Below are 13,062 nucleotides of genomic sequence, written 5' to 3'. Positions count from 1 at the left end.
CAATGTAGCTATCATGTTCCACTGGTTGTGTTTATTCTTTAGTTTAGTAACCATGAAACTTTGGGCCCGCACAGAACATTTGAATAATTATGGCCTTCCCGTTGATGTATTTGCCATAGAGGAACATACATGTCACCTTTGCAATGAAGAGGAAATGCCTGAGGCATAATTCTACATTCACATGGTCCTCTGAAAAGAATTACTCTCTTTGAGTCTAGTGTAAATGCACGCTTATCTAACAAGTTTCATATGTCCCTGTAGAGGTAAAGACTGAATATCATTCAGAAAGCATGCAAAATGTATTCAAACTTGCTCTACAAGGCATCCAATATACCAGTTTTACATAGATCATATCATTGTCTGTGCAATGTCCTGCCTTTGGAGCAACATGTCATTTTTTTACAACAAATATTCCCAGTAGGTGGCATAATTGAGCTGTATTTTGAAGAATCCAACCGAAGCTGAAATACATTCTCAAATTAGGTCTCCATAAATAATTCAGTATGTTGAACATAAAGGGATCATTTCATATATCACAATTTCAACTAAACCATACTGCTGTGAATTCTTGGTGAGCATTGGGGTATAAAAAATAATAAAATGAAAAAAATAAACCACAATTCTGTAAACATTGTTACATTGCAATTATGGAATGTATTTTGTTGGTGCACTATCAAGAAATTTCCAGAAACAACAGACTGTTAACAAGAATGTATAGTTAATCTCCTGTCATAAGGTATGAGACTTTACTGCCGTAAACAGGAAGTGAGGTGTGAAATTAATGGAATGTGGAGCGACGTCTGTTCTCCTCCTCTCCCTCTCCTCTTCTTCTTCCAGTCTTCCTCACCAGACTTATAAACTGTTAAGTTCTTGCAGTGTCTGATCCAGGACCTGATGCATTCCCAGGTTCTCCTCTTTTGCACTTGCTACTTTTTCTGAAATGAAAATAACAAAGTATTTTATGCATGCATCAAAAACATCTAACCCAAGCTGTAGAGTTACAGTATGTGGACAAACACAAAATGGCTCTTTGTGTAGTTAGGGCATCCATATGCAAAATAACCCACATGGCCAGACTCAGAATAATCCACATGACATGATTCACATCACTCTAGACATGCCAAACCATTTAGTATGCAGATTTAAGTAACAGAGTAAAAGACTCTTCAAACATCCAGACCATTTCACGTAAGTAGAGCATGCATTTGAAGTTCAAAGATGTTATCAAAGCTATGTTAAAAGAAGGCATTTCATCACTTTGATTTATTTAATTCATTCCATTGCCACTCGTGAAAAAGGAAAATGATTATAAGCTCACCTGGGTTTTGTTCAAAACAACATGTCTGTCTACAATATATATGGATCACTTAACTGGATTGGACTGCTCAACATGTTTGGCAAGGAAATCAATGTTCTAAATATACATTCATACTTAATACCAATACCAAATAGATGCTGAGGTGTAATTTCTCGTAGAAAGTAGAAAACTATCAAGTGACTACCAAAGAAATGTGACTGAAATTGTGTCTAACTAAAGAAAAGTCACAACAGCAGGTGGATCACAGTACTGGAGCCTGAAGATACTCAGTCTGATGAAATACATTTTACTGACCCTGACTGCTTGACATTGTAAAACCTTTTTTAAAACAACTGTTTATAGCGAGTAGTTTGGACGATCTGTAAAATGTTTCCTGTCGTAAGTATTGAGCCACTTGAGAAAAGCAAACAGAGACAAAGTGAAGTATGCATAGGAAAACCAGGCTTTTTATTGAGGCCCAGCATGAGGAGAGAGAGTAAGGCACCGATAACAGAGGAAATGGCCCGTATTTGAAGATATCACAGAGCAACACAGAAAGGCCAATTGAGTACAGCAAGAGATGACACACATGCACAGGTTTCTAAAACAGCTCTCTATAAAGAGGTCATGTCATTGAGGGCATGGTCCAGCTCCTCACTGATAGCCTTGTACTTCAACTTCTGTGCATACAGTTCATCTGGAGGTCAAAGATCAACAGGAGATGCAGTCCAAAGCAAGAGCGAAGAAGCGCAGGCAGCAAAGACAGGGAGAGGCGAAGAGCAGGAAAGACAGACATGGATCATGGAGAAAGAAGAATGAGATTGGTCAGGACAACGGAGAAGAATATTCAGTTCAAAGCATAAGCAGTCATACTTTACAGATGCAGAGAGAGTAGAAGGAAATCACAAGACAGAAGCATTTAATCAGAAACGTCTAATAATAACACATTTCTCCATGTTGCTGATGTAAAATAAGCATTGCTGCTAAAAGTAGCTGTTATTTTACACAGCAAGAAAGGGTTGCGGATGGGTTTCATTATTGGGTGTTACATTCCAATGCAGGCAAAGAGCCTGTGTTTCTCTGGGGAGCAATATTGTTCCTTTAGTCTGGTAGAATAGTTTCCATGGGGCTCTTTTATAAAATTTTAACTCATAGTTTGCTTAATTCAAACCAGTTGTTAAACTGTTTTTTAAAAGACAGTGCTGTATACTGTAGACTGTTTGACGACACAGTGTGTCGTATGCCACGGTGTCTCTCAGGGTGCAAATACATAAAACAGATAACAGTTCATACCTTCCAGGTCATCAATAGATTTTTCCAATTTAGCCACTGTCCTCTCAGCAAATTCTGCACGAGTCTCAGCCTAGGAACGTAGTTGGGTAGAGTTTACAATAAATAACACATTAAAGAAAATATACATTTTGCAATATAATGTTCAAACTACTCAGACAAAGTTGTGATTCCATTATCTCACCTCTTTCAGTTTATCACTAAGGACCTTGATCTCTTCCTCATACTTGTCCTCTTTTTCAGAGTACTGTAACGATACAGGTAAATATGTGATTCAGAAATGTAGAAAAGAAGAAACCATACATTTGAATTCTGTTTGCGTGTACATAGCACATAGAACAAATCCTGGGCTATAACACAAGTTATAAACAAATGCAATAGGCCTATTACATATGATCCATTTAATATACCGTACTCGTTACATTCAGTCATTTAGCTGACACTTTTATCCAAAAAAAGAAAAAAGAGAAACAATCAGGATACAGTGCGACAAGGACATGTTAGTGCCGCAATAAGTACGCCTCGCAAACATCGTGGCAAAATATGAAGGACATACCAAACCCAGCTTGTGCTAATGAACCAGAAGTTCTTAGTTATCTATGCAACAGGCTGATATTATGGTTCAAACACATGACTGTGTTGGGCCGAAGTCGTCATACTGTGTACCACACTGCCCATCAGACAGGCATGAGTTGGTGATTCAATCACAGTAAACTAGCTGCATAAGTAGCTAGGTAAGTCATGTGGCACAACTGGCACCACGCCGGCTCCAAGCCCTTCCAGCTTTGCTAAAATAACAATCTGAGTGGCATAACCCTTACTGCATGGAAAGCATTACTGATATATTGGATTCAGAGACAATATTTATGAAGAGATTCTGAGACGTTTAACGGACAAACAGATGCAATTAACAGTGAGCCTTTATAAAATGAGGGCAATGCTACTTACCTTCTCAGACGAAGCCTCCAGTGATTTCAGATTGTTGGTTACATTTTTTAACTCTTCCTCTAGATCACTGGCTTTTCTGAAAATAACAACCATACAGAAACAGCACGTCAGTACACATCAAAGCTAAGTTCACCTGCACTAAGGTGTGCTGATGAGAAATGTACTGTTGGAAATACTCCAACATTTGATGCAATATGCAAATCAGCAGTTGTTTGAATGATCTTCATATCTGAATAGCCTGACTTAAAAATGGAGACTGTCAAACCACAACTCACATTTCCGAGACCTCAGCTCTCTCCTCCGCTCGCTCGAGTTCTCCCTCCAGAATCACCAGTTTACGGGCCACCTGTCACAGAAGAGAAAGAGATCAAACTACAGACCTAAAAATCACTTTGGGAATATTGAAGACCTGTTCATGCTATAATGCAATTTATGTATAATAACAAACACAGGACGTATTGCTCAGTGTTGTCATTGATTGTCCTTTGTGGAGCTGTGACCTACATGCTCAGGCTCTCTGTGGTAAACAGACCCACCTCCTCATACTTGCGGTCAGCCTCCTCTGCGATGTGTTTGGCCTCCTTCAGCTGCATCTCCTGGATCTCCATCTTCTCTTCATCCTTCATGGCCCGGTTCTCAATGACCTTCATACCTCTGGGAAGACAAAGAGTAGTCTTTTAAACCAATATGGAGTCGTTTAGCATAAGGTTTATATCCAGTGCTGCTAACGCATATATAGAGACAGCAATTTCAACAGTATTTTTAGTCACTGAAAAACATGAGTGTGATGCAATAATAATAATAATAATAATAATAATAATCAAAACTGACTGCATTGCACCCATGATTATGGAACTGTGACTATCTGAGATTGATGATGTTCCCATGATGCCTTGTGCGCCCTCTCACCTTTCGCTTTCATCTGCAGCTTTCTCTGCCTCCTCCAGCTTCTGCAGTGCCGTGCCCAACCGCTCCTGGGCTCGGTCCAGCTCCTCCTCCACCAGCTGGATTCTGCGGTTCAGGGCGGCTACATCTCCCTCAGCCTGAGGGTCACAGAGGTCACAAAGGTCAAAGGTGACCTTCCATGGTGCTCCGCAAGGTACTGTACTCTCATCTGCTTATCATACAGTGTTCTTATGGGCTAAAACCGGGGTTGATGCAATGGAGATGTCCAGTGTGTAGTAAATTACCCATTGCATAAACTAGTGTACAGTCAGTGTGTAATGTGTGATCAGAGAGCAATGTACAAGAGCGGGGTTGAAAAATAGACATAATTTGACTGGATAGATCAAGGGACGTTCAGCAGCATTCAAGGAAACAATGGAAACAGCTATGTTCATCTCACCCCATGTCTCAGGTAGCTACAGTACTGTTGATACTGTTAAGATGAAAACGGACACGATGAAAGATGTAAAAGGTAACTATGATGACGTAAGTCAAACTTAAGTCTCTAATGCACAATAACAGGGGAAAAGACTACTCAAACAAATTGGAGTTAAGCTCCATAACAGTTCTAAACGGCAAAACAAGCATTACAGTATGGCTTTATTTACACAGCAACCACTCTTAACACCACTGAATATTGTCACTCTGGTTTGATAATCTTCAGAGTCGTGAGGCTCTTTGTGGCAAGGCTTAGAGTGCTGCTGAGGTAAGACATTCACCAGGCAGGCCGAGTGAGTGTTTACAGAGCCCTGGGGTGAACTGAAATTAGGCTATTTAGGAGAATGGCTCCATGTTCTCATAGGCAGACTATTTCAGTTCAGAGGTGGACAGAGCGGTGGGGAACACACCCAGTAGCACAAGAGGCATGGTTTCCTGACCAGAGCATGAGTTCAGTATTCTCTGCAACTACAGTCCTGACCCATTTCGAGTTCTCTGCCATGTAAAGGCACAGTAAGTCCTCAGATGAAAATGTATTCAGAAGGTTCTGAAAGGTACAAACTATTCCAGTAGCAAAGGATCAAATATATCATGAACATCTGGCATGAAACCACTTCTAAACAGTGCGGAGTTTCTACACTTTACCGTTTGCCTTTTCAAACTGACCCATGATTCTGAAACAATGAAGTTGGACCTGGTGGGGGCTGGATATTGGGTGTGCCCCAAAGAGGTACTATGGAACATATGGGAGAACGTAAACATGTCTGAAAAAATAAACACTCCGTTCTTCACATGTTAATGCAGAGACTAAACCAGCTCACAGCATGTGGCATTTTAAAAAAGTAGACTTAACAAAGGGACAAAAGTTATGGAGGTCGACATTTATAGCCGGAATGCTAATTCTGGTTAAAGTAAAAACACTGGGATTCATGAGAAGTCACTGGTGCTGAACACAAACATAAAAAAGACAGGAAATCAGCCCACTCCACATCCTTTCCCCCTCCCTCCCCCTCATTCATTCAGCTGTGGGTCAGAACACACCCTCTCTGGCCAGGCCCTCTTCCTTAGTCAGAGCATTCTCTAGCTGTCTGGGACTCATGCCTTATATGGTAAAACATACTCTGGAGAATGTCTGTAGTAGAATGCCAGGAAGACCAATCACTCATAGAAAAAAAAAACGAAACTAAATGGAACCATGTGTGTCCCAGCAGTAAGGATGGGAGAGATATCAAAGGTAAAGGATCCACCTGCAAATTAGCCAGGATGATATCAAAATCAATTTGTCTAAATGTGCTGTGCATAAATTATGTTACAATTTAGGATCACAAGATGTAGTACTGGACAAACTTCTGGTCTTCAAATTTCAACTTGCACACATAATAAGACTCCTGGCAGGACCTTTAACCAGGAATTTCACAGGAATGATGTCTTTACCAGGCTATCGTACATTGTTGGAAAATTATCAAAACAAATATGCCTGTTGAAACACGGATATATCTTCTTGAAAGAATTACAGATTAAAAAGACTGTCTGGAACCACAACTAGAGGTATTTGTCATCATTAGGAAGCTGTGTCCATACAGGTTCTGTGTCACCAGGACTGTCAGCTATGACTAACTCTATGGCTTGTGCTCATTGAGAAACAATGGGACATGTACAGTCAGTTTCATTCAAAGCCTTCTAGTATTGGTCTCCTAATAAGTCTCACCAGTGGGAGAGGCAGAATAGGGAGCATACAGTACATGTAATCACCACATTACCTTATCTGTTATGATATGCAATTATGAAAATGTTCTTGAAGCTGACAAGAGTAGCTGGACAGAAGAAGGTAAAGGGATGCTCATCCCTCCACTCTTGTTGTCATAAGGCCCAGCACCAGCGTTAAGTGCCAGGGAATGAGCAGGGGAAAGTAAGCCAAGCAGGAATCTAATTATTGCTACAGTTTAGGGTCGTGTTTAATGGAAAGCATACGGTCTGTGTTTCTATGGATATACTCCAGACTGCATAATATGAACTTTGGCCATCCATGAGAAATTGAATATCTCAGAGCCAACACAGCATGCAAAGAGGGTTAAGACTAAATGTATATTGCAGGCAAATGTATGTCAAGGACTTGCTCTGCCAAAATCTTGGACATAGCCTAACTTTGACCATGCTCCTCTCCAGAACTGGATCAATTCCAGAATAAGCTGCTGTTCAGGATGGCAACCATTTGATGTGTATGTAAACAGACCACTGGATAAGCTTGTACTTACAAAGTTTCGAGGGCCTACAAGCTCTTAAACTGTCAATGCTGAAAACAGCTAGAATTCGTTTAGAGTTTGATACCGTCTCTTTTTTTTAACATTGTGAATGGATCTGATTCACATGGTTAACTGCCTGCTTGATCTGCTGGACCCATTGGATATCACTGAGCATCACTTTCTGAACCCATTTATTCGGTATTGTTATCGTCGTTGTCATCTTAATTGATTATGAAAGTGTATGGCCATGTGACTATTTCAAATCATTGCACAAAATCAATATTACATTTAATCTAGATTATATCTTGAGGCGATTCTGTTTTACAAAACAAATAGGCTTGTGAAATCCTAATCATCAAATGTCTTGAATAATATCATGGCAGCACTACCATCTCTTCTAGGCTGTGCCACATCTGTGACATGTCAGATCACCTACAATAGCTGTGGGAACCTCAGGAAGCAGAACAGTGAACTAGAATGACAACATCCCTCTCAAGGTCCTTAGGCCAGCCATTAGAGGAAGTCTGCATCTGAACCAATGAGTTTCCCTTTCCATTCAAAGACCCAAAGTGTCATCACAATGTACACTTGGCAACCAGTTAGTGTCAATGAACAATTGGTCAATGCATGAGGTTGACAACCCTGAGCAATTTTCCAAGCTCTTATGCTACAGCAGAGGTGCTTCACAGCTAGCTTCACCCTGGAAACGAGTGTGATAGCGTAGGCCTACGCGTTCTATCGTGATGATGTGTAGGCCTACTAACACTAGACACTGATGGCACAAACAGTCAAGCCTTCATCAACTTTTACGCTAAACTCATTCAACTCATTGTGACAACGCCCACGTCAAACGCCAGCATGCCAACAACCAAGCATCACATAAAGACGCTGGGAATATGATGTAGGCTGGTAATGGATAAAGCAAGACTAGGGGATGACGTGTGTCACAGCGCGCGACTTTTGCATTTTGATAAATATGGAACAACATGACCCGCGAAAGTGTGTCATAAAAAAGTTGTAACAGTAATAAAATACAGTTCTAAGATGTAGAGGAATGGGCAGGAAGAAAAAATAAAGACCGCTCACTTTCTCTCGGAGTTCTCGTTCACTGTCCAAATCTCTCTGTAAAACCAAGGTTCGGTCTTCAGCATCATCAGCTTGTTGTTGCAAAGCCTGAATTTTTCTTTTAACAGCATCCAAAGAATTCAACCCTGCCATTCCCGTGTCCCGTTAAAACTTCTAACAGAATATAAAAGTGCAAATATACAGCGTATGTTAACAAAATGTTAACAAGTAAAACTCCAATAGGCCTATATAGCCTACGCGACGAATACTGGAACTATAGAAGACGAAATTAGTGCAAATAATGTCTGTCCAGGTATCCCTGTGGCTTAAGTAATCAGTCCTCCGCTGCGCCGCTAAAACAAATCCAGTTCACGCCTTCGAAAACGTTTGATGCAATGTAGCCTAACCTTTGGAATGTATTAAGTATACGTATAGTGCATCATCTAGTTAACACATTACTGTGGAGACTGGATATAAATGGCAAGAGCGCCGAAGAACGCTGATGTGAAATCCTCCAATCCCGTTAAAAAAGTGTGACTGAGGATGAGGTCACAGTTTGGGGATAGGCGGAGCGTGCATGTGGGTTCCGCGGTATACGGGCAGGCTCGAACCAAACTCAGGAGCGCGTTCTCAAGAATTCAAGATGAACCCGAGTGGAACTCGAAGGTAGGGGTGCAACACAAGATATGAAAGAAATACAGGTACACTCTTGAATCAAGTTGAATATAATCGAATCAAATTTTTTTTACAAATGTATGCACAATGATGCGAGTGTAAATAAAATAAGAAAGTGTCTTATCCTCAGAAGAGGTGTGGGAGTCTTACTATAGTGGTCTATACATTTACATTAGTAGGCCTAAATACAGTTATGTCTGCTTTCGATACCTGTTGCTCTGACATCTAACCTAACCCAACTTTCACTAATGCCCCATTGTTGGTGAGATAGCCTACTGAATGTCCAGTCTGAAAGTCTGAGACCTACCTTTATTGCCATGGGAAAATATTATACCCCTCTGTGAAACGTTACAACTACATCTCCCAAACCCTGTACAGGTATTTACCCCATAGGTCTGCTCTTCAGTAAACTAGAATCCTCAGGTCAGTCGATCCTCAGGTCAGTGTGGCTGCAGGTAATCAATGATATCAGTCACTTTTGCTGCATTGTATCACACAGTGCAGCTCACTGAAACACTGAAAACAGTGCTGCGTGAAAGGGTTTCATATAACCAGCAACAAAAGATCTTAAAATATGTTTGGTGAGTACTATCAGGCAGAAATATGAGAGGCTTGTCTCTGTGTTCGGCCCACAGGAAAAGGGCGCTGAGTATTGATTTCATTAGATGCAGGAGTGCGGGCTTTTGTGTTTGCTTTAGCGGCATTCCTGAAATTCCAGGGCTGCTGTGCTGCCATTGAAACCCCCTCCATCTGTTGCTACTCTTTGGGCTTATCAGTAACAGGCCCAGCTAAAGCACTCCATTCCATCAAAGACTAGAGAGAACACATTCACACACACACACACACACACACACACACACACACACACAAACAACCACACACACACACTCACTCACGTACACTGCATACAGAGACTCGAGCAACGGCACAGAATTCTTCCTGGGCACTCCTCCCTCTCTGGCATGGTGAATTCAGAGGTGTAATTAGTTTACGGCAGCCTCTAATATGTGACATGTGGCGCGGCGGTGGTCAGAGCAGCCAACCTTGCAGGGCGGAAACCCCGGAGAGGGCAGCTGTGGCCGGGCCTGCAGCTCCGCCACTCTGGATGCTTTTCCATGCGACGGCAAAACGTGAATTTAACAGGCCCATGCAGCTGAATACTGACCAAAACGTTGAAAAGAAACTATTTGGGGTCAGGGGAAGATGAAGAATACCAGATAACCGGAACCACAGACAACATTTATTCATTCACTTGCGTCCCTTTGTCTGCGACTGAGGCTCTTGCATGAAGAATAGGGGATATTTTGGGGATTGTTTGTGTGTGGGAAAGTGAAATACTCACCGTCTCTCACTCTTTTTTTTAATGACTTAATGGACGGGACATTTCTAAGAAGCTTTGCACTGGCAGGGAAAACCGTCAGATTGCTCAATATGTCCCACAGCTGGCAGTCATTTAGAGTCATAGAGGAATGTGTGAATTGTGTAACACACAACGTAACGATTTCCTACACTTGATCCAAGAGTGGCACTGTGTTAGTCTGTGTCATTTATGTAATCTAAGAAAAAAACAGAATGACACACTGACAGGAGTGCAGACAGGCTTTGCGCTGTCACATGATTGTCTTGTTATAAGAACTTAAGGAAGACCAATAACATGTGTTTGTGCAGATTAGAGGTCATCCCTTTGTGTTTCTTTGTGATTTCAAGTTGCGGTATGCTGTTGTGGCCTCTTTTGAAATTCTCTGTTAAAAGAGAACTCTTGGGAGTTTTTGTTTGTACTGTTTTGGATGTGAGGCTGGGTCGACTGTCAGCTCATGGTCCTCTACTCACGTCTGTCGCTTTCGCCTCTGATAGTTCCAGTTTCTCCTGGGCGTCCTTCAGGGCTTCTGAGTATTTGTCCAGTTCATCCTCAGTTCCTTTGAGCTTCTTCTGCAAGCCGACCAGCTCATCTTCCAGCTGATGAAACAGAAAGACACACAAACCATTCCATAAATGTTGAAAAAAACTGTTTGTTTGTATGTTATCTAATACAATTGCTTGTTGTAGTACACACATATCTTCAAAACTAATCTCATTCATAGAATTGTTGACATTTGTGATGTAAACCAAACGTATTGATTAATTCAAAGGGGTTGATGATGAAGCAGTAATTCATCTATACATCCATTATTTTGACTTTCGCTTCTTGTCAGTGGATGCTTTCTTGAGTGACCAATTGATTGATAAAATACACAAACCAAAAGTCTGGGATAACTTCTGTGACCCTTGCACCCTGTTGTATGAGTGTTGATAGCAGTGTATTTTTAGGTTTGAGTGTCCAGCCCTTTGGTATGCTGTCCACTTTGCATTCACAAACACTTTCCGGTTATCCGTTATCAGGCCTGGGCTCTGCTGCTGTGGCCCTGATAATCCCCATGGATTCCATCCTGCCTGCCTCTCTTGCTCCCTCCCTCTTGCGCGCTCTCTCTCTCTCTCTCTCTCTCTTGCACCCTCTCTCTGTCTCTCTCTCTCTCTCTGTCTCTCTGCCTATCTCTCCCTCTCTTGTACTCTCTTTTATTTGCACACACCCTCTTCCTCTCTCTTTCGCTCTCTCTCTCCATCTCCATCTCTCTTTCTCTCTCTCTCTCTCTCTCTCACACACACACTCTGTCTCTCTCACTCACTTACACTGTATCTCTCTCTCTCTCTCTCTCTGTCTAAAAATACTGGCTCGCTATGCTGACCACTACAGAGGTCCGCTACTGCTTACTCTCAGGGGATGGGGACAGATGCCAGCAAAAGGTTAACACCCTCTTAAGCAGATCCCTGTCTGTCAGCAACGTATAAACAACATATTCATTTTGTCTCCTTTAATGCCCGGTGTTTAACATAGTTGAACTTGTTTAACATAGTTGTCTTGTTTAATGATTCAAGGTCCATCATTGTCATTTTAGTGGTTTGGATAACTAGCACTCAGACTACTTCTGGAGTTATGTATCCTTTGGATATCCTCCCATAGATTCCTCTCTTGTAGAACATTGTTCATGTTTAACTTGTGGCTGTCTTAGTAGTTTATTAAGTTTATTAAGTCTGAAGTTTTTTAATGCATCATTTAAAGAGAGGAAGCACATCTACTGTACACCATCATACAGCATCACAATTCTAATTTAACATCTAGCTTGTTCATGGATTCTAAGTATTGAGTGACGCAGCTCATTTTATCTCACCGAATGATGGATGCTGTGCAATCATTAACGTCTTGATCGATGCGGAATGAATTCACTTGCCTACTTAACGAGTTTCATGAAAACTGAAAGACTCTTTCAAAATGTCTATCCAACAGTAGTGTCAAGAAATTAACATGCATTCATCTGGGAATTAAGTCTTTACGGGATTCTACTTGTCTCACCATCCGTTAGAAGCTGGAACCATCTCAGATTTGGTGAAAGTTAAATCCTCCTTTTCCACCCATCACCCACCTGTTTACATTTTTCCTCAGCTGCTTTCTGCTCCGTCTCTGCCTGCTCTGCCCGGTCGATGGCATTCTCCTTGTCCAGCTTCAGCATCTGCATCTTCTTCTTGATGGCCTCCATGGTGGCTGTTTGGGTGAGTTTCTCTGCACACTAAACTGAGACACACAGACGGAAGGACAGGTCGCTTGCGGTACTCCTCAGTTGTAAATGGGCACCGTTAAGGCTGAGAGTTCCAGAATGATGTGCTACTGTACATGCGTTATGAGGAGCAGAAGTGGTGCAGAGTCAAGCCCCTGAGCAGTCACACACTCTAGCTAGCGTCTTTGACTGTTCTCCGCCTTTTACTTCAATGCCCCATCATTCTGAGAACACCCCCCCCCCCTCAACCCCCCCACGCCCACCACTCCGGCCAGACCACTCTCACAACCTTTCTAAGGACTGGGCTCTCACACAGCAGCACTTCTCTAGCAATCTCCTTATTTGGGTTGCTGCGTTTCTTTAAAAAAAACAACAGTGAGAGACCAAGGAGAGATAGAGAGAGAGAGAGAGAGTGTGAGAGCAAGAAAGAGAGAGAGAGAAAGAGAGAGAACCCATAGCCAAATTTAACTCTATGACTGAAGATAACAGTGCTGGTTCAATGTTTGTAACACATATGTGATGAATGATATCTTTGGCCTGCTAAATACTTTTGGTAGGAAATTACCATGCC

General features: G+C 41.7%; 1 protein-coding gene across 4 annotated transcripts; it reads right to left on the bottom strand.

The window, feature by feature from the left end:
• Window positions 1–5: 5 nt before the first annotated feature.
• tpm4a (tropomyosin 4a) lies at window positions 6–12,696 on the bottom strand. Of its 4 annotated transcripts, none has more exons than XM_062515585.1 (9): window positions 12,360–12,696; window positions 10,732–10,857; window positions 4,445–4,578; window positions 4,072–4,189; window positions 3,811–3,881; window positions 3,536–3,611; window positions 2,772–2,834; window positions 2,591–2,660; window positions 6–935 (listed from the first exon to the last, which is right to left on the bottom strand). In XM_062515585.1, exons 1-9 carry the CDS (start codon window positions 12,471–12,473, stop codon window positions 853–855), a joined length of 855 nt encoding a protein of 284 aa, XP_062371569.1. In that variant the 5' UTR covers window positions 12,474–12,696; the 3' UTR covers window positions 6–852. The 4 variants fall into 4 exon arrangements, with proteins under 4 accessions (XP_062371569.1, XP_062371570.1, XP_062371568.1 ...); XM_062515584.1 differs by lacking the exon at window positions 6–935 and adding an exon at window positions 1,738–1,994 and having other exon boundaries at window positions 12,360–12,695; XM_062515586.1 differs by lacking the exons at window positions 10,732–10,857; window positions 12,360–12,696 and adding an exon at window positions 8,248–8,694.
• Between the last annotated feature and the right edge of the window lie 366 nt (window positions 12,697–13,062).

The sequence above is a fragment of the Sardina pilchardus genome, chromosome 15 (assembly GCF_963854185.1).
Source record: "Sardina pilchardus chromosome 15, fSarPil1.1, whole genome shotgun sequence".
Lineage (NCBI taxonomy): Eukaryota > Metazoa > Chordata > Actinopteri > Clupeiformes > Clupeidae > Sardina > Sardina pilchardus.
Note: the sequence above shows the minus strand (reverse complement) of the source record. Positions and strands in the feature narration are given on the sequence as shown.

What these genes read in the sequence shown, in the direction of transcription:
- tpm4a (XM_062515585.1), bottom strand. Translation starts at nt 12,473, where the DNA reads ATGGAGGCCATCAAGAAGAAGATGCAGATGCTGAAGCTGGACAAGGAG. An exon ending in CTGACCGCAAGTATGAGGAG is followed by an intron (nt 3,882 to 4,071) that starts GTGGGTCTGTTT and finishes CTTCTGTGACAG; the next exon opens with GTGGCCCGTAAACTGGTGAT. An exon ending in TTAGTGATAAACTGAAAGAG is followed by an intron (nt 2,661 to 2,771) that starts GTGAGATAATGG and finishes CTACGTTCCTAG; the next exon opens with GCTGAGACTCGTGCAGAATT.